Below are 20,225 nucleotides of genomic sequence, written 5' to 3'. Positions count from 1 at the left end.
GCAGACTTCTGGGAAAACACGACACTTCCGGCTACAATGTGAGTTGTATCCGTGCGTAGCTCTAGATGGCGCCAAATCCACTAAGAACGGAGACTTTCTGCACGTTATTATTTACTCTACATTGTTCTAAATTGTACATGTATTTTCATTATGAAATGATTTCAGATTAAATTAATTTGTACTAGTTTTCTCGTGTGTTTTCAAATTAAACATTGAGGAAAGGGTTGTTTTAAGGACATACGAGCATTTACTTTTATGACAGGAAAATGAATCCACCGCACCGCTTCTCCACATTCGTCATACGCACGCGAGTTTTTACTACAGAAGATGAACTTTTCAAAGAAAATAGCCAAAAGAAATAAAATTAGCAGAAATAAGTCGTAATCTTTAACATTAAAGTCAAATAACGTTATATAAATATATATAGTCCACTTCACGAGAATAATTTAAAATTATTATACAAAAATACATTTGTAGCAATACGAGATTAAACTCGCAATGCTTTAAAATGTAGGGTTTGGAGAGATACAAAGATCTGCGCAGCAGCCAAATTTATAACCTTAAAAGAAAGCATATGACCATTATTTTTGTACTTTTTTTTTATTTGACTTTTTTTGATAAAGGTTAGGGTTAAATCAGAATAAGATTTATTGTCATGTATGTTTACAGACACACACACACACGGAATTTGTTTTTGTGATTGCAGCTTCCAGTGCAGATCATGTCGCAGACATACATTTAAAAACAGTAATTATATAAAGAGAAACGAATTTAAATCAGATAATATAGGACGGTAATACACTATAAGAATTTGTTTTTACATTTGTGTATAAATGATGTGATCAAATTAAATCAAGTGTTATGGGTTCCCCATAATGGTCAATAGTTATAATCAGCTGTGTGCTTACCATCATTTATCAAAACATCATCTTTTGTGCTCATCAGATAAAATAAAGGGTTAGAACATCACAAGGATGAGAAAATTATGACAGAACTTTGATTTTTGGGTGTACTAATCCTTTAAGCGAAATTGTACAAAACAGAAATTGCCCCAACACACACACTTTTATTTTATTTTATTTTAAGTGTTGACAAGTAAGACAAACAAACTTGGGGTTAAACTGTTGTGAAGAGGCAAGGTTTATTTGAAAGCCATAGTTTGATGAAACTAATTCAACATTCAAGTGGTATTCATTTTGGGTACAATTTCCTCTTCATGCTAAGAGGTCCACAACATTATCATGTAGCAGTTTCACATTTACACCCTCTTGCTGTTATTAAAGTGTCACAAGGGTTAGGAACAACAGAAGCTGATTTGGTCTCTTGATCAATCCTGTAAAAACCGTTCATATGTCCAACAGCAATGGACTGTGGTTAAAATAGTGCCAAAACGTTTAACATACAATTGTGGTTTAGTTTAAGCTAATTTGACAGAAATTGGGTTAGAAAAATGTGCAACACAAGATGCAAACTCATGCTTTTGGTCAAACTGTTTTATCTATGTTTTCTTCATTTCACACATGTGACAACAGCTCATTTGTAGCTTTTCCTTGCAATGTGCATGCCAGGTAATGAATCAGGCTGAAAATAAACACCTGCACGTTTTTTTAATATGAAGCTACACAAGTGATGTTGAGACTCTTGAGCATCACCAGAGACAGGACGCTTTTCTGAAGCGTTTACACAGCTCAATAGACACAGAGAGTAATGGAAATGTTTCACACTACAGTCAATCCTCATGCCGAATTGATGCTCTCTCAATCATAAACTCCTCGCCAGTCGCCAATCCGCTGGAATTATGGGTAGTGAGTTTTGACAATATTGACTTAATGCAAAGTTCCTCTAAACGTATGATGGCATTCACTCACTCAGAAATGCCAAGAAATTCATAAAGAAGGGCTGAGGTATTACAGCGCCACCCCGTGGTGAAGCAGCAGTGACCGTGCTCCCTCACACAGGTTTATGAGCAGATGAAGAATGCCTAGTGTCTTTAAAAAACAAACGTTTCCAGGACTTGTTGAGGATTAGTTGAACCCTTCTTCTTTATCTACTCATCTATTCACCCTCATCTCTCTGAATTATCTACTGGCTTTTTTGAGCGGTCCTCTTTGTTTGCACAGCAGGGCCAACAGGACAGAGTTCTCCGAAAACAAACATCTCAGATCTCTTCATCTTCAACGTGTTGCATTGGGGCCACAGTGCTAGCGGGCTACAGCGCTAACATTGAGAGTTAGGCTTCATGCCCTGACATTACTCGTCGCTCACAGCCGTCCTCAGCAGTGGTCTTCATGAGACAAAGCCAAATAGAAGCGAGACCCAGATGAAACGTACGTTTTACATGGGCGGCTCCTCCTCCATGGGTTCATCTTCAGTTCTATGTTTTAAAGGGGAAATGTAATAAAGCATATGTGGTAAAAAGCAAAACCACAACGTGAAAAGAGAGAAAGCAGCTGTACCTTTTCTCCATGACGGCCACAGACAACGATGCCATCGCCGTCACCGTTTCATTTTCCTCAGATTCTCCCCTCTGAGCTTCCTTCAGAGAAAAGCCAACACTGGAGACGCACCGCTGCACCGACCTCCAGTACTTGCCTGGGAAAACACAAAAACAAGACAACAAAACATTCATTTGTAGGAATAGAGCAGATTTAAGCTTCTTCACCCTGCTAAAAAAACGATAGAAAACATCACAGAAATTCTATTGGATTTATTGGGAATTTTGTTGGTTGTAATGGAAACTATAATGGTCTCTATGGGTCTCTATTGGTCTCTACTGGTATGTGTTGGGTTTTATTGGTGGGGCCATTAAATCCTAATGGAATATGTCCCAGAACACACTACAAAAAGGAATTTTGTAGTGGTTTTAATGGTAAAAGCTAATGGTTCCTATTGGTATTTTAATGAACACCATTAGGAATTTCTGTAATGGTTTTATTGTTTTTCAGCAGGGCATGTGGGTTAAAATTGCCCTTTTGCTGTTAATGTCTATTAATGCAAACATTTTCAGTCATTCCTATCTTACACCAGAGTTCAAATGTTTTTGTTCAGATGAAAAAGAAGAATGACTCACTGTGAGTTTCTAGAACTTTCTCTATGGAGCTTACAGCGTTCTCATTGGGTCTCTGCTTCAGAACCTCAGATGAAAGCGGCTCTAGCTGGTAAATAAGTCATAATACAATTTAAAAAAATGACTTAAGTAACAAGACAGATAATAGAGCAAAGTATGATGGGTAATCATTTTACCTCAATTCCCAGCAGCGCAGACACACAAGCCTCTGACGCATCGCATATGGCCTTAAGGTCATGACCTCCTTCCAATGCCAGTACCACACGACCCCCAGCCAATCCCATCAGCTGTTTAGTCAGGTAACCCAAACCTTTTACAATTTTGAGCAATGTCGTTTGAAGGTTTTACTGAACCGGTAAATGTGGATATAATGAAAAACTTAACTCATTTGTTTAAATTCAGTTCATTACAGAGGTTGAAGTGCTTACATTTGGAGGTCAGTTTATAACCTCCTAGGGGAGGAGGGTGTCCGTCCACAGCATCAAAACCTGCCGATACCAGAACTATATCCGGGGCAAACTCATTTGAGATTGGCATAACCACTGTCCTGCAAGACCAAACGTTCACATTACAAACATCAGCACATCCACAAACAACATCTGAAAGAGCGCCTTTCATGCTTTTCCTGATTTTACATTTCCTTTAGTGTGCAAGTGTTGTGTTTTTACACGTAAACCATCTGCAAAGTTCACACTAAAGCGAGTCATCGTCTTTAACAGTAATCACTTTTCTTGGACTACTTCGAACTCTCGATTTGTAGTCCCAACAGTTAGTTCAGTAACATGTCGACGTGGACACTTTACACATTTACATAATGCCCACCTGTTAATGCTTATGTAGTATTGTGCTGCAGGCTCACTTATTTCACTTTTATGTCTCTGCTCATCACTCACAGTTGGGTTAAGATTCAGCTACACCTGCTCTGTGTCGACGTAACCAACATTATGTTTTTCATTATGATCAGCGCTATTTCTTACTAACCCATTCACATGAATAAGACAACTACAAATTGAAGAAATACCTTTGAAACTTCATGTCTTGCATGTCTAAACCAACCCTGATGTAAAAAGCAGCACTTAAACCAATTAACAGTCTGATATGAGAGTCCTGCACTCGATCTGTCTGCATATACTGCAGTTTCACACACACACACACACACACACACACACACACACACACACACACACATTCTGGTTTCCATGTTTTGTGGGGACATTCCATAGACGTAATGCATTTTATACCATACAAACTGTATATTCTATTCCCCTTACCTACCCCATTCCCTAACCCCAACCATCACAGAAAACTTTCTACTACTTCACATTTTCAAGAAACATCATTCTGTTTGATTTTTTTGCTTATTTCCTCATGGGGACATCAAAATGTCCCCACAAGGTCACAAAAATACTGGTATTCCTATCTTTGTGGGGACAATTGGTCCCCACAACGTGATAATTACCAGGTACACACACACACAAAAACACTGGTATTCCTTTCTTTGTGGACACACACACACACGTACGTGACTGTCCTCCGTCAAGTTAGCAAAACTCAACACGAGTGTTAAACTGATGGCAAAACTAATTTGAGCATGACTACTGCCAGTAAACCAGCGTGAATATCAATCCGTGTTTTGAAATGATGACAGTGTTTACAGCTGAGAAGCGAAAGCACGCACCTTCTGGTAAGGGTTAGGACATTTCTGATACAAGCCTAAGTCACAACAGACTGGGTCAATCACACCTTTTTTGGCAGTGTGCTGTTAATTTACTTATGTTTAGGTCATTTGACATGTAGGTAATTGAAGAGCTCCGATGCAAGACCCATCATGGGAATACTGGGAATACTTAGAGTTGCTGTATCTGCTGTACACGGGCATCACCAGGGCATACGGTTTCAGATAAAAATGTTCTTCACTGTTCTACTGGGAAAAATAACTTCACCTACATCTCAGGTGGCCTGACGGTGAGTACTGTAAATTAACAGCAATGTTTTATTTTTCAGTGAAACGTCCCTTTAAGGCTGTTTATATGATCAGAACATAGAAAATCGATTTTTGACTGCATGATACAATCACCACACCTGCCCATCTTTTATCAAATTGCGCTTGCTTTGGTTTTGCAAACTAACTTTCTTTAAAACCACAAGAGCAAGAAAGGTCAGTCCTATAGAGCTGAAGAGACTGATGGGAGTCATGAAAACTGTGATGTTTGTTAACAGAAAAACGCACAGGGCACTAGTCTGCTGTACAGGTATCATGCTAATATCTCGAGACAAATGAATATGTCCAAATACAAATACATCATTCATATGTGTGTAAAGCAGTAACCTGAGATGGCAAACTGAAAATTTGTGACGAGCACATGAAACAGACACATCTAACAAGCACATGTGATGAACCCATCGAAAGGGGTTTACCTAAAAGCAGCCAGATATTCTGCATCACCCATTGGTGGTTCCAGCCCACCGGTAAACGCCATATTAATGTTGAAACCGACTCCTTGTCCACTGCCCACCTGCTGACGTGAAATGCCACAAGTTATGAAAGCAATAAATAAAAATATTTGCTCAATCTGCCTAATCAAAAATATCATTAATATGACCTCTTCGGGAGCACCGCTGCCTGGGAAGAAATTCCCATCGTCATAACGATGAAGCGAAATGTAAAGAACATTAGGATCATTGTAAAACGCTTGCTGAGTTCCATTGCCATGATGAACATCCTGTTTCAATAAAAAGGACTTGATCAAATGTTTCAGGGAGAAAAAAAAAGTACTAAACTTACAATAACTGGTATTTAAATAGTCCCTCAAAATAAACTCACCCAATCAACAATAAGAATTTTGTTGACATTTAGTCTTTGTTGCAGGAGTTTAGCCGCTATGGCAACGGAGTTAAAGTAACAGAAGCCCCTGCGATTGGAAGAAAGCATCAGCGGCTCATTTTCCCCAAAATGTTTAGAAAGAGAAAGAATAACACGCACAGAACGGACGCGTCTTACATCGGCGTGCTCTCCTCCGCATGGTGTCCCGGAGGCCGGACCACAGCGAAACCGTTCTGTAATGACAAAAAACCAAACAACTTTACACATTTGTACTTGATGAATAAATCAAACGACAAAGGAGAAAATAAATGGGTATGAGAAACCTTCAGCTCTCCCGACGCGACTTTAAAGACGAGCTCAACTACGGACCCGACGGCCAGTCGCGCTGCGCTCGCAGAGTGAACTTCATTCCAGATGGTGTCGCTGTCCACCTGCCGACAGATCAGAGAAACACGACTTTATTGCTCACGTGCTGCACAAACGCCAATTATACGAGTGCCATTTAATGATCATTTTATCCTCACCCCAATACCTCCACATGGCAATCTGACAAACATGGATATGACAGAACCTGAGAGACACAAAAGCATTTATTTATATTTTGACTGCATGACATCACTACTAATGCTCGCATGCATTGATTGATCTGCATTAAACGTCATACTGTCTAGTTTTTGTCGCAGTGGGTTGGTCCCGTACAGCATGACATGTGCTTCAGAATGAACCGTTTGAAGCTCCTCTAATGTTGCTTTTCTTCCACGAATACACTGAAAGATGAAAGGACAGACTGAATCACTACAACCAAAACATCCTCTGCTGATAAACAATGTACATTGTGTTTACAGTTTTATGTCAAAGCATCATCATACCTCACACCGACTGCGCAGGCCTGTCTCCTGCAGCCGAGACCAAATACTCTGAATGCGGCCTGCGTGTTCGGGGTGCACGTTTGTGTTGCCACACATGCACTGGTGTTTCTGCATAAGGGAATCGTATACCAGACCTGTAGAAATATAAAAGCCTGCATTGCACGTTCAATTCAGGAGTTCTCAGGAAGGCAGCTGCTTATATGCTTGGAGAATGACTGACAGGACCGTATGATCAGACTCCTGCCAAACATATCTTCAGAACTTTATTTAAAAGAATATGTGTCAAACAGAGGAGCAGAGACAAATTGACAGTAAATACAGTAGCTATATGGTGTATGTGTATGTGTGTGTGTGTGTGTGTGTGTGTGTGTGTGTGTGCGTGTGTGTGCGTGCGTGCGTGTGATGTACCTGTGCTTAAAGGAACTTTGGAAGGCTGTTCCTGTACGCTGATAAATGAAGCAGATTCAGGTGATGATTGGGCCCTGGAGAGGGGGCGGTGCCCTGGGAAACCGACTGACACATCGGCTGCCTCCATTGATGCTTGATAGTTCCTGAGCTGATGAATCCTCTGCTGCTCCAACAGAAGAGCCTGCTACTCACACAAACATTAACAACTAGCTTTAAAAACTAGCTAAACCAGATGTTGTTTTATTCAATGCAACTCTTTAAAGATCATTATTCTGCATCTGTTCATTTGATTATATTGAGCCTTTCTGCTGAACTAAGCCTTTGATTAGCCTCTATCCATTTTCATTTCAAATCTCAGAAAAAGTAGGAATTTTTCTCTTTTTCTTGCTTTAGGCTCCAGGTGAAGTTTGAATTGAAAAATAATCATAACTTCTAATAAGGAATGCAATTCAATTCTAATAGCCATGGTACACTGCCAATAGAGCTGTATAGGCTTTATAAGAACGTGCCTTAGTGCAAGCAAATTGCACCACTCAAAATGTTTATTTGCCATTAGTCTATTTATGTTTCTAACCATAATTCCACACAAGGACGTTTTTGATGGAAATTGAGATTCTTTGTGCAATTAAATAAAACAGCCGTGTTTAAATGCAATATTCTAAATGTTACTAAAGTGATAAAAATCAGAAATATTTGTGTGCCATTATAGAAGTTTGTCTAGCAATGAAAGTCACCAGCGTTTAATTACTCTAAAGTAATAAAAATATATCACATATACATTACATGATAAAACAATAAAAAAAACATTGCACAAATATTTCTGATCTTTCTCAGTCGGGATCACAGTTTTTTAAATAATAAATGAAATTGACCTCCACAAAATTCCACTTCCAAAATTTAATGTGAAAAAATACTAAAGTGCAGGAATTTGTGAGAACATCAAGCTGAGAATCTCTGCTGCAAAACAGGACATTGATTTTTTTTAAACCCCTGCATTCATTCTCAAATTGTCTTTTATGTTTGCAAAGCTCTTTCTGTTTCTTTGACTTTCTGTTGCACAGATGGTTGCATTTGTTTGCAAAATGCTATTTGTTTGTTTGTTTGTTTGTTTACTTTTGGCTCCATAAAATCTTAATGCTCACGCGCTGTTTGAAAAGTCTGAAGCGTGCACCTAGCAAGACGCATCTCAAGACTTTAGAAAGCGCACGAATATTGGGTTTAAATATCCTTGTTCTAAAACAAACATATTTACATAAAATCATTTTAAAATGCCATGATTATCCAAGTAAACGTAGTCTGTTGTGTAAATATGAACGATTCAGAAAAAAAACACAAGTACAACAGTAGGCTATATTAAATCATCACATGTGCATAACACTTAATGTGAAGACACGACAAATAATTTCTATATCTGCAAAACAATTTATTAATTTTAGAATTTATTCTTATTGAGTCTTGTGTCTCGCTTCTACCGACAGCAGAATTTGGAGGGTAAACCCTTGCGTTTTATCAGACAGCACGCTGATCAACATCAGTCTCTCTCTCTCTCTCTCTCTCTCTCTCTCTCTCTCTCTCTCTCTCTCTCTCTCTCTCTCTCTCTCACCTGTTTGAAAAGCACTTCTTGTCCCTCCTGCGTCTGCTCGTCTGTGAGATCAGGATCTTCCTGTTTAACACTGATGTTCATGGGAAGAGTTTGTGTTTCTGGCTGTTCTTGTAGATCTTCATCAGTCTCCTCTGGGTGACTCTGGTGCTGACTCTCAGGTTTGCTCAACATCTAACAGGTAGACATTTAATTGAAACATGCCATTACTGCCTCTCATTTAAACATATTTTTATTGGTTTATTAAATGGCGTTTACTCTGGTGGTTTTCTCAACAAAATCTAAACCTGAAACTGACATTTAGAGCAATGAATCACTTAGATGAAAAGTTGTGGATAGGCAGATGTTTTTTACAAAGTGATGGAATTTAGTCCATGACCTTTGTGTTGCAAGCACCACATCACTCAGAAGACACAACACACAATACTGACTGCCATGCATTCAGTATTTTATTGTAGAAATCTTTAGAGATGTAATTATCTATTATAATTTTAGTAAAAGTCATAATATCACAAGTCTGATCTCCTCCTGCCGTCAAGTAAACAAACAACAAGTTTTCTATAGCTGCATCATGAAATAAATCACAGCTGAGTATCTGTCATTCACGTAAGGTCTCTATCTACAGTAGAAATGATGGAGTCTCTTTAAAAGATGCAACAATGAGATTTCAGATTCATCAACCAGTCAATGCACCCCCATGAAAAAAGATCACTGCACGTATCTGATCCAAGACTACAGTACTTTGCTGAAAGCACCAAATTTGTAATAATTTAAGCCTAGACATTTATTACAGTCAGTTTGAAACAACAATACTGCCTTTCCTGCATAGCATATTACAAGGTACAAGGTTTATCCAGCTTCAGTGAAACAATCACTTTACTTACAGCAGAAACATAATCAGCGGTCAACAAACCACCACACACATACACCGGTAAAACCTTGGCTTTCAGTATCCACTGATTTCTTTGGATACTGTGCACTACAGCCACTAACTACCAACTTTCTGTCATGTAAATGCATGCAAATGTTTCATGGTAACTGAGAAAGAATAAAAGCGTAAAGTGGGCTTTCTGACCTTGTTGATGTGGAGCTGTTGGAAGTGCTGTTTGTGTTTCTCCAGGAACTGCTGATGCTGCTGTTGGACCACCAGCTGTTGAAGAGCCTGAGAGCTCTGAGGAAGAGGAGCGGACTGCGTACGGCCCAGCGGTCTGTGCTGACGCAACTTCTGTAGAGACTGCAGTGGAGCTGCTGCAACACCTGCCACAAATGCATGCTATCTGAATGCTCTAAACATCTAAATAAACGTGTTTTTCTCATCAGTTCATAATGATAAACTCGTGTCACTAAGCAGTTGCAAACAGACAATGCTCTGGGATATTTAGATCTTGAGATGTTTGAAGTGAAAGTGATGTGATTGTTAGGGATGCACTGATACCACTTTTTCCTTTCCCGATCCGATTCCAGAAAATTTGAGTATCGTCCGATACCGATACCTGCCGATCCGATGCTACTGTATTTTTCTTGAACAATTTAAAATTACATACACAGAGTTTTCCATGTTTTGTGGGGACATTCCATAGACGTAATGGTTTTTATACTGTTCAAACTGTACATTCTATTGCCCAAACCTTAACCCACAGAAAACCTTTCTGCTACCTTGTTCCTTTACATGAAACTAACGAGTGTATTAAGTAGACTTTGAATATAGTGCCTAAAATGTTTATGGTGCTTTTATAATTACTTTGTCCTTTTAATAGCTTGTCAGTAACAACCACGGGTAATGCAGGTATCGGAATTGGATCAGTCCGATATCTGATCCGGCCAAATAAGCTCAGATCGGCCCCGATACAGACAGATCCAAAATATCGGATCGGTGCATCCCTAGTGATTGTCAGGTATGGTACCCCATACTCCAAATGTGACCTCTGTATTTAACCCATCCCAGTGAGAAGGGAACACACGCACTGTAAGTTATACACACACACACACCCGGAGCAGTGGGCAGCCATCACTGTAGCGTCCGGGGACTCAATCTGACGACTTTAGGGTTATAATCCTAAATCTCTAACCATTAGGCCATGACTGTTTCTGCACACCTCTGTGTGCCTTCATCTTTTCAATTCCCTGTTCCCTCTCAGGGAAGTAGCAGTTGATTTTTCTTGGCACCAGCCATACTTCTGCCTGGCACACCGTGTTCAGTCGCTCAGATCTCGTGCTGACTGCGGTGTGGAAAGATGCATTTATTGCACAGGAGGAACAGTACTGACAAGTCTAATGTACAGGACAAAGCCATGAAATTGTCTTTTTTGGCATTTAAATGTTAATGTAAGGGTTAGACAACAACCCTGGGAGAGGTCTAAACCTTTCATTCATGCACACCCAGCAACACCAGTATGCAGAGAGTAAATGTTATGTGCAGAGATACTGAACAAAGACAGAAATTCAAAAACTCACCAGCAGCTAAAGGGCTTTGTGGAGCAGATTGCTCCAGAAGAACCATGTGGTGCAACAGTGCATTATGGGTATTTGCAGTGTCAGAATTGCCAAGATATGACGGAATGTGAGAGGTGCCCAGGAACGGAGCGCTTATGGGTAAACTGGCCACAGACAAACATTCACTGTCCTGCTGGGTAGAGAAATGAAAATTACCCGCTATCCAAGCATCGCATTACAAAGCAAAATGACAAAAATGGACAAAGCACTGAAGTAAATTTAATCTTTAGATTTAGACATTTAAGAATGAGATGAAGTCCTGATATCTTATACGCAACTGTGCTTCTCAAGCCTAGTGGATGTTGTCTTAAGAATATTTTGTTATCTTTCCTGAGAAATGAGACTATTAAGACAGAAATGACTTAACATGAGCCGTATACTCACACTGTTGACAGTGGAGGCAGGGAGGCCCAGGGTGATGTTGGGTAATGAAGGAGACGTGTACAGCGACCCATCACATCCGGATAACCTGTGAGATAAAGACGACTGCAGCACACACGGGCAATCGTCCCACAGCTGATGTTAGGTTAGTACTTTAGAGAAGGTTAATAATGTCTTAATCCAAACAGAAAATCACCTTACCTCGCTCGAAACGGCCGCGTTGACTATGTTCTCGGACAAGTTTCCCTGCGAGCTGTTGTTTGGGGAGCTCGGCCCAGATCCAGGTGCGCTGCTACATGCCGAATCTGTTCACCATCACAACAAGAGTGAGTTGGTATGAAAATATTTGCCTGCCAGCAAATATAAGTGATGCGTTTTTCCCAACAGCACCTGCCAGATCCAGAGAACGTTTCTTCACTGCACTGAGCGGACCGTTTTTACGCCGTAGTAGCGGGCTGCTCCTCCTCTCGGTCACCTTCTGCTTCAGACGAGAGCGCAGCTTCAGGTTTGGTTCAGATGCTACAAACAGAGAGTCAAACATTTAGTTCAGGACAGCAGCTGACCGGTCTGTTACCAACAATTGATAAAACTAGAAAACAACATTACAAATAAATCTTGAGGGAGGACCATCATTCCAGCCATGCAATACAATGTGTGACGTGAACAATTTTAACAAAACAAGAACTGCGAAAAATCTAAATAGCAGACAAGTGTAGAAAACTGCAAGAATGAGAACTGCAGAAACAATAGACATCTGCCTATGATGAAGGACATTTACATCTCCCAACATCTAGGGAAGGCATCCAGCATCATAAAACTGAACTTTTACCACCCAGAATGTGATATGTTTGAACTTCTACCTTTAGGAAAGAGATACAGGCCCATCAGAACAACATGTCTATATGTGTTGAAGAAATAAAAACAGATAAGAAAAAGAGCCATCAAGTGCCCAGGTTAGGAAAAGAGGAAAGATGAGGAGAAACGTACAGAGGATAAAAGTATGTATGCTGCTATATATACGGTAATGAAGTACATGTAAGGAATAATTGACGACGGGCCATTAAATTATAAGCCTCGGGTGTGCATTATTTTCAAATCATTCAAAGGACTGGAGTCAATTATTCCTCTTTTATTACACGGCTCTCTGGAATGCTTGATTCTGATTGGTCAGTTGAGACATTTGCAGGTTCGTTCTTTTCGAATAATAACCGCTCCAAAATAATAACGCATAGCCGGTGCTACTTGCATGTTTTAAATCCCTCCGAGCCAACAAAGATTACTGTTTGGCGCCATCTTCTGACAAACACTGGACAACCACAATTAAGAATGGAAAGAGCTGACTGAACTTTACAAAATAGAGCATGACAGCTACGTAGCCAACACACAAAAATACAGAATGGGCATTAAAACTTCTCAAAGACTGGCTAAAAGAGAAAAAAATGGAGACAGACAAGTATGAAGCAGAGGATCTTAATAAGGTATTACGATCATTTTATGCATCTGTGCAAAGTTTCGCAGAAGGATAAAAATGTTAATTTAAAACAAATATGCCAATAAAATGTTTCAAATTCATATTCATGTCCAGTTTTTTTTCTTATGTGGCAAGTAGCCGTGTAATAAGCGGGATAATGTAGAGGCAGCCGGTAGTTATCGGGAATATAAGCCCCTTCAGTGTGATACAAGACCCTCCGCTTCGCGTCGGGTCCTGATCACACTGTCAGGGCTTATTTCCCAATAACTACCGGCTGCCTCTACATTATCCCTTACATACCACGGTTACCACAAACATTGCTCTGGTACCTATTTTTAAGACATTTGACAAGTTAGGTGTGCGGTTATAAGAAATTAACCCATACTCATGGAACATTTCTCAGCCAATCAGAATAAAGCATTCAACAGACCCGTGGTATAAAATGTAGTATAATATATTATTATGTAGCTTGCTATGCAATTACATATAGAGCAGTATTATTACTTTTCCTGTCCAACTAGCTTATGTAACATTGACTACCAATTCAAAAGTTTTAGGATCACTTTTACTTATTAATATTTTTCCACATATAATAGCAAATTCATTAAAACTGTGGAATAACAAAGATGGAACATAATAAAGTCAATACTGTGATTGAAAACAATCCAAAATAAATCAAAACAGAAACACTTACTGGTGGTAGAATGTTTTAAAATAGTTTATAAATGTATATAGAAATGTAATGTGTTAGTTTAGTGCAAGGTTTTAATGGGCTTTAGTAAATTTAAGATCTGGTTAAGAAAAGATTAACTTACTTTTATAAAATAATGTATATTAAAAAGATAATAAAAAAACACTGCTTATATATTTTCAAATATTATTAGACATTAAATAATAGAATGTAAAAAAATTTTTTAACTCTTTAACGTTAAAAAAAGCTCTGCAGCCCTCCGATGAAATGTCAATCTCATAAATGACCCCAAACCAGTTTGAGACCCCTGCCTTAAAGCTTGTGGTACCTGTTTTTCGAAGTGGAAAGTCGTTCTTTGAGTCGCAGACCCCCATGGCAGAATGATTAAAGGGGCTGATGGTGGTCTGAGGCGGAGAACTTTGATCTAAGGAACTGTGATGAGTTTGCCTGCACATACAGCAGAAAACAATGATGATGAAACACACAAACACAGTCCAACACTCAAAACACAATCACACTTCATCTCAGAAAATATCCATAAAAAAGCCACTTTTTGATGTGGATTAGGAGAAAAAACCAGGCTTAGCCAGAATGGCTATTATTAATGTTAGTGCTCACAGATATTCAGATCTGACACATTTGCACTGTCAGATATAAGTTTTAATAATTTTCATTGTTTATTTATTGAGCACACTTAAAATAACACAGTTGACCAAAGTGCTGTACAGGACAGTATAATCCAAAACAAAAGTTATTGTACAAACCCTAAGTAACATTAGTTATGTAGAGATAAAAACATACAAAAATAAAATACATTAAGTACTAAAAGCAGTTGTAAGTAAATCATTTTTAAGTATAAATTTAAAAAGAGGAACAGATGTTTTAGTTCTGATGGAAGGCTATTGCAAAGTTAGGGCCTCATACTGCAAAACCTCGGTCCCCTTGGTGCTTCCGTTTCGACCGGCGAGCAGTGAGCAAAGCAAGATCCCTTGACCTAAGTTATCTAGATGGGTTATGATGAGTACGTAGCAAGTCAGAAAGATATCCAGGAGCTAAGCCATTCACTGATTTTAAAACAACCATTACTATTTTAAAGTCAAAAATTTGTGCTCAAAAGTTTTGGACATTTTTGCGTGTTTTCTTTTCAGACAAAAAATCAAATGTTTTTAAATGAATCACAGTTTGATTTACTAAGGTTTGCATCATTGCACCCTTAAATTGCATTGTTAATTAGGCAAAAGAGATTATGCGTCCGTGTTCTTTAACCTGCTCCTTGTCAGTAAATCACTCGCAGAAATATTCACTCCCATTGGCTGTTTTAAAATAAAGCTCTCATACTAATTTGCCCTGTTAAATAAAATCTGGCCCTAAAGAGTGATCTTTATGCAATCAGCAGTTTGATCAGCAGATGATCATGCAAAATAAACAAATGTCCCATTACCATCAACACAATAAAACTGGAAAACACACAAAAAAACTGACTGGCGTTTAGATTCTCTTCAGAAATAACTACACCAAAGAATAATCTGTAATCTGCACGATCGGTTCGTACCTGCACCAGTACCCTGGATTGTTGGACATGCAGTGGTTGAGACTGCGTTGAGCAAGTGCTTTCTTCTTATTCAGAACAAACTCCTGCAGGCGCATCTTTACCTCGGTACTCGCTACTGCACCTGTTCACAGAAAAGCACAAATTATATGAAAAATGGATGACGCTCGTGGCCCCGGTCAGAAGATCAGGTTTTCACAAGGCTGGAAATTTTGCCATTAAAGAACCATTGTATGCGCTGACTGCCATATCTCTCTCTAACCCCATTCACACAGCATTTGATCCCAGAAAAATCCCATAACATTGTAAAGTGAAAGTGACGCAATCTATGTTAAAGCTAACTTGGAATGTACCGTCTGCATTTAACCCATCCTAGTGAATAGTAAACACATACACTGCAAGTTGTGAACACACACACACGAAGCAGTGGGCAGCTATCACCGTAGGGCTGTCACGATTATGAAATTTGGCTGACTGTTAATTGTTTAATAAATTGTGACGATTATGACGATTAATTGCCTGTTTACAGCTTTGACATTTAATTCTCATACATTTTTTTGTTTATGAAATAATTTTCACAGAATGTTGTGATTATTTAAATTAAATCTTTTGCGAGGTTTATCTGGCAGTTAATATTTATACACATAACACATTTTTAAAAGTAATCTGACACCGTCTGGTTTATACAGGCGCTGCAGCTCCCTCTTGTGTTTTTAGAGGGATGTGCAATCATTGCGGTGATCTGAAATCATCGCGATGAGGTCAAACAATTGCGATGAAACGATTATTTAATCATTGTGACAGCCTTATATCACCGCAATGTCTGGAGAGCAATTAGGGTTAAGGTGCCTCACTCAAGGGCTCCTCGGTCATAACCTGCCAGCCGTGAGCGTCAAACGAGTAACTCTCGAGTTACAAGCCCAACTCTCTAACCAATAGGCTACGACTGCTCCTATGTGAACGCAAACACGTCCCTTAAGTGATTCTGGGATCGCTCCTATAAAGGGGACTGAAATTGCCATAACATTTACGGAATGCGTCCTGTGTGAAGAAGAGGCAGAAACAAGGGTGTAAGGGGCGTTCCTAAGTGAGGAAGCATGTTAGACAGGCCGGCCCTGAGAGGATCTTTATGGGATGCGTGTGTGAACGCACGCACAAATTCCCAAAAATCACTGGCATTGTGAATGAACCAAAATCAGTGTATGCAGTGTATCTTTTCGTAATCTGTGTCTGAAAAGAGACATTAGCTTAAAGGTAGGGTAACACATTTTGAAAAATGCTAACGGTAGCCGCCTAGCAATGAAATCAAGATCCCACCCTCAAGTCAAATCGTCCTCCAAAGTCATGCCTCTTTCAAAACACATGAACACGCACACACATCTCTCATCTCATTCACCAGCGAGAAAACTTTGCAGTACAAAGTGAATAACATTACCAAATTAACCAACATAAACAACTGGTTTACATCAGAATAAGTTTAAGCACACTTTCGGTCATGTAGACGTAGTAACTATATTGTTACACTTATCCGTAAACTAACACAAATTTCATAAGCAACACAATGTTTCATCAAAGTAGAATATCTGCATCCATCTCAATACAAACATATCGCGTACCTACCTTACCAAAATAAACAGTGCAACGACGTTTTAGACCCTTTCCCTCCTGCAGCTGTTTGCATCTCATGGTAAAGCGGTAAAGTTAACGATGTTAATTTGGGTTTTTGCTCTTAGGGCATTCAAATTACGCTTACGTATGAGGGACAAAAAAGGAAACGTCCGTTCGGACCGAAATCTATGATTGGTTGAACATTTTGTGGTCCTACGCCTTCCACAGATGACAAATTTCCACAGATACAAACAAAAACAAACTTAATACAGTGATTGCTATCAGGATGTGAGGAGACTTTTAACCAGCATAACTAAAAATGTTTCATGATCAAATCTGTTACCCTACCGTTAACCTAGGCCTTTCTTTAGTAAATTACGTAAATTTTATAGTTTGGAATTAGAGTATTTCTTCTTGCATTATTCTACTACTAACAACATTGAATACCTAATACCAAACCTAATATGAATGAATAAACCTAACTTTAAAGAGCACCAATGGTCCGATTCACGATTTTACATTTCCTTTGGTGTGTATTAGTACATTAGTTAAAGATATGCAAAAGGTACAAACCCTAAAGTAAATGATGATGCAAGTTATAATTTTCAAATTTAAATTTGTTTATCTTGGACTACAACAAACACATTTGGATTGTAGGCAACAGTTTACTTCCTGGGATCGGCGATGTAGTAAAGAGCGAAATTATCATAATTCCTTCTGCTTCTGGCTCGCAGCCTGTAAATGAACTCCTGTCAGCATTGCATTGTGAGCAAATCTTTCAAACATGGTAAGGAGCGTCACATTTCCTGCTGACATCAGAGGTATTCAGGCCAATCACAACGCACAGATTAGCTGGCCAATCAGGAACACCGAGCTTTATAAATCCGTGCATTTCAGCAAGAGAGTGAAATCTGAAGCTACAAAAACGTAAGATATGTGGAAAATAATGTTTTTTAACCATAAACCACGCAAACACATTCTATTATACCAAACACATAAAATAACCTTGTTTTTAAGCAATGAAATAGGTGCTTCATCATTTTAAATACTCCACCCAAAATGATTATTTGTTTTTCTTTGATTTTATTTCACGTGAAGCTGCTTTGAAAATAAAAAATTTTGAAAAGTTCTACATAAATTCAATTGAATTGAAAAAAATTTGACTTTTCAGCGTTCTGTATTATCTAAAATAATCACATCCATAGACTTTAATGCAGAAGCCCTGCAAATGAACAGAAGCTCCAATGAAGAGAAGGAGAAACTCACTTTCTTGCCCACGTTCTTTGTTCTTGAGAAGCTGAAGCTTCTGGTCTCGTTGCTGTTTTTCCAGCTCCTGCTCCATCTTCTTCTGGTGCTCCATGAGCTCCGGTTGGTGTTTAAGAGCCAGAAGCTCCTGTTGGTGCTGATGAAAGAAACACTCACAAAGGTCACAAAACATTAACCCTTACCCACACAGGAAAACACCAGGAACCGAGCACTACATCAGCTGAGGAGAAGGAACGTTCGTACCTTCATGTGCTCCTGTAACTGGGCCTCATGCTGGCGTGACAGCTGCTCATGTTGCCGCTGAAATTCAGCAATAAGAAGTTGTCGCTGCACTTGTTGCTTGTGTTTAAGAGCCAAAACCTCCTGCTGCAGCTTCTGTTCGTGGCGTATCATGTCCGGTGCAAGGGTCGCGTCCACACCCAGATCCATGGGGATGGCGGCAGGCGGGACTCTTACGGGCAGAGCCGAACTCAGTTCAACTGCAGGGCAACAGAAAAATCAGTAAGAGAGATATTGTTATCTTGAGAGAGATGCTTTTTTGTTCAAACTAATGCAAGATTTACACATAACTGCAATTGTCCATAATGTCTGTATGCTAGGAGTTGACAAGAGTTGAAGTTCTGGTAGAGGGTTAGTAGCTTTACCCAAGCTCAAGCTAGTACAATAAAAATGGTTTAGAAGCAGCTTTACATTGTAGGGTTACGGCTAACTAGGAAAAATCATTTTCCACTTTTAAAGTAAATTACCTAAAACAGTGGAGCATGCACAGGTAATGCGCACAGACAAGCATGGGTCAAGACAAAAAAAGACACAACAAAGATAGATATAAAGGGTTTGAACAAAATAAGATAGGAGTAAATAAAGACTTTTTCATGATTTTTCATAATTTCTAGCTGATTTCTAAAAGTTCCGTTTGATTTCTTGTTTCAGCATAAACTTGCAGCTAAAGATGATTACAACAGCACCTGTGTCTTCATACAGAAACCTCAAACCATTCAAAAAAACAAATCTGACAAGGTTATAAATCCCATCAGCTCTTCATTTCTCAAGATGATATTAAAGAAGCACAGATCAGAACATGAAAACCAAAATCATGCACAATAAACACAACAAACCATCAGCAGACAAAAGACAGATGAAAACTGAGCTCACCTCACACCTCAAGCGTTCAGGACAACTTCTCTCGGCAAGTCTGTCTTTATCTAACACAATCCTCTCCAATGACATCACAGGGCTGTCCCACAGCAAACACATTCAACCTAACCCTAACCCACCCACAATAACATTACTGAATAAAATACTAACTTTATATTCCAACAGACGTGCATAATACAAACGCTGCACTCAAACACAGATGATGTGACCATGGTTATCTCCATCTGCTTCTTTTTTGTTCTGGCCCTCCTGTAAAGTTTGTGAAATGGCACTTACACTCCACTGGTTCCCACCCGTTCAAAATATATATATTATCAAACAAATAAAGTATCAAAGTCTATATTTGTATGCATTAACTGTCAAATATAAGTGCTTATACCACGGATCTGTTGAATGCTTTATTCTGATTGGCTGAGAAATGTTTCATGAACCTGTCAAATTTCTTAAAAATAAGCACCAGAGCAATGTTTGTGGTAACCGTGGTGCGTGGGTTAAGTGGAATAATTGAGCCCGGTCCTTTGAATTATTTGAAAATAATGCACACCCGTGGTGTAATACAGTACCACCTTGTGTGTGCATTATTTTCAAATAATTCAATGGCCCGTCGTCAATTATTCCAACTTATAAAATGACATTCTTGTCAAGTCATTTTATTTCATGTATTTGAGTCCTACAATCCTGCAGCGACATGGTTTAATGTTTTGATGCACACACACGTCTGACGGCTGAATGGATGTTGGAGGTGTTGACATCATTTACAGCTGCAGATAAAGAAAGTAAAGGAGAAAACAAGTGCCATAATATTATATTACAAGCTATTCAGAACTACATATAGGAACAGAT

The 20,225-nt window shown here is 39.0% G+C and overlaps 1 protein-coding gene across 1 annotated transcript in view; it reads right to left on the bottom strand.

Annotated features, from left to right (window-relative positions):
- Positions 1 to 1,116: 1,116 nt before the first annotated feature.
- Positions 1,117 to 20,225, bottom strand: part of LOC141365795 (histone deacetylase 4-like) — a 31,117-nt gene continuing 12,008 nt past the window's right edge. Inside the window, exons 4-27 of the mRNA XM_073870610.1 lie at positions 18,471 to 18,706; positions 18,228 to 18,363; positions 15,357 to 15,477; positions 14,133 to 14,251; positions 12,033 to 12,161; positions 11,844 to 11,947; positions 11,646 to 11,747; positions 11,223 to 11,394; positions 9,844 to 10,025; positions 8,772 to 8,942; positions 7,169 to 7,352; positions 6,761 to 6,894; positions 6,556 to 6,658; positions 6,416 to 6,462; positions 6,215 to 6,322; positions 6,069 to 6,124; positions 5,892 to 5,979; positions 5,671 to 5,790; positions 5,486 to 5,583; positions 3,496 to 3,614; positions 3,244 to 3,377; positions 3,071 to 3,155; positions 2,457 to 2,592; positions 1,117 to 2,374 (exon numbers count right to left, since the gene is read on the bottom strand). Coding sequence (XP_073726711.1) covers positions 2,335 to 2,374; positions 2,457 to 2,592; positions 3,071 to 3,155; positions 3,244 to 3,377; positions 3,496 to 3,614; positions 5,486 to 5,583; positions 5,671 to 5,790; positions 5,892 to 5,979; positions 6,069 to 6,124; positions 6,215 to 6,322; positions 6,416 to 6,462; positions 6,556 to 6,658; positions 6,761 to 6,894; positions 7,169 to 7,352; positions 8,772 to 8,942; positions 9,844 to 10,025; positions 11,223 to 11,394; positions 11,646 to 11,747; positions 11,844 to 11,947; positions 12,033 to 12,161; positions 14,133 to 14,251; positions 15,357 to 15,477; positions 18,228 to 18,363; positions 18,471 to 18,706 — 2,924 coding nt within the window. The 3' untranslated portion in view covers positions 1,117 to 2,334. The remainder of the gene's footprint in view (positions 2,375 to 2,456; positions 2,593 to 3,070; positions 3,156 to 3,243; positions 3,378 to 3,495; positions 3,615 to 5,485; positions 5,584 to 5,670; positions 5,791 to 5,891; positions 5,980 to 6,068; positions 6,125 to 6,214; positions 6,323 to 6,415; positions 6,463 to 6,555; positions 6,659 to 6,760; positions 6,895 to 7,168; positions 7,353 to 8,771; positions 8,943 to 9,843; positions 10,026 to 11,222; positions 11,395 to 11,645; positions 11,748 to 11,843; positions 11,948 to 12,032; positions 12,162 to 14,132; positions 14,252 to 15,356; positions 15,478 to 18,227; positions 18,364 to 18,470; positions 18,707 to 20,225) is intronic.

This window comes from Misgurnus anguillicaudatus, chromosome 8, assembly GCF_027580225.2.
Source record: "Misgurnus anguillicaudatus chromosome 8, ASM2758022v2, whole genome shotgun sequence".
NCBI classification, from domain to species: domain Eukaryota; kingdom Metazoa; phylum Chordata; class Actinopteri; order Cypriniformes; family Cobitidae; genus Misgurnus; species Misgurnus anguillicaudatus.
The sequence above is the reverse complement of the archived record's forward strand: the minus strand, read 5'-3'. Positions and strand labels throughout refer to the sequence as shown.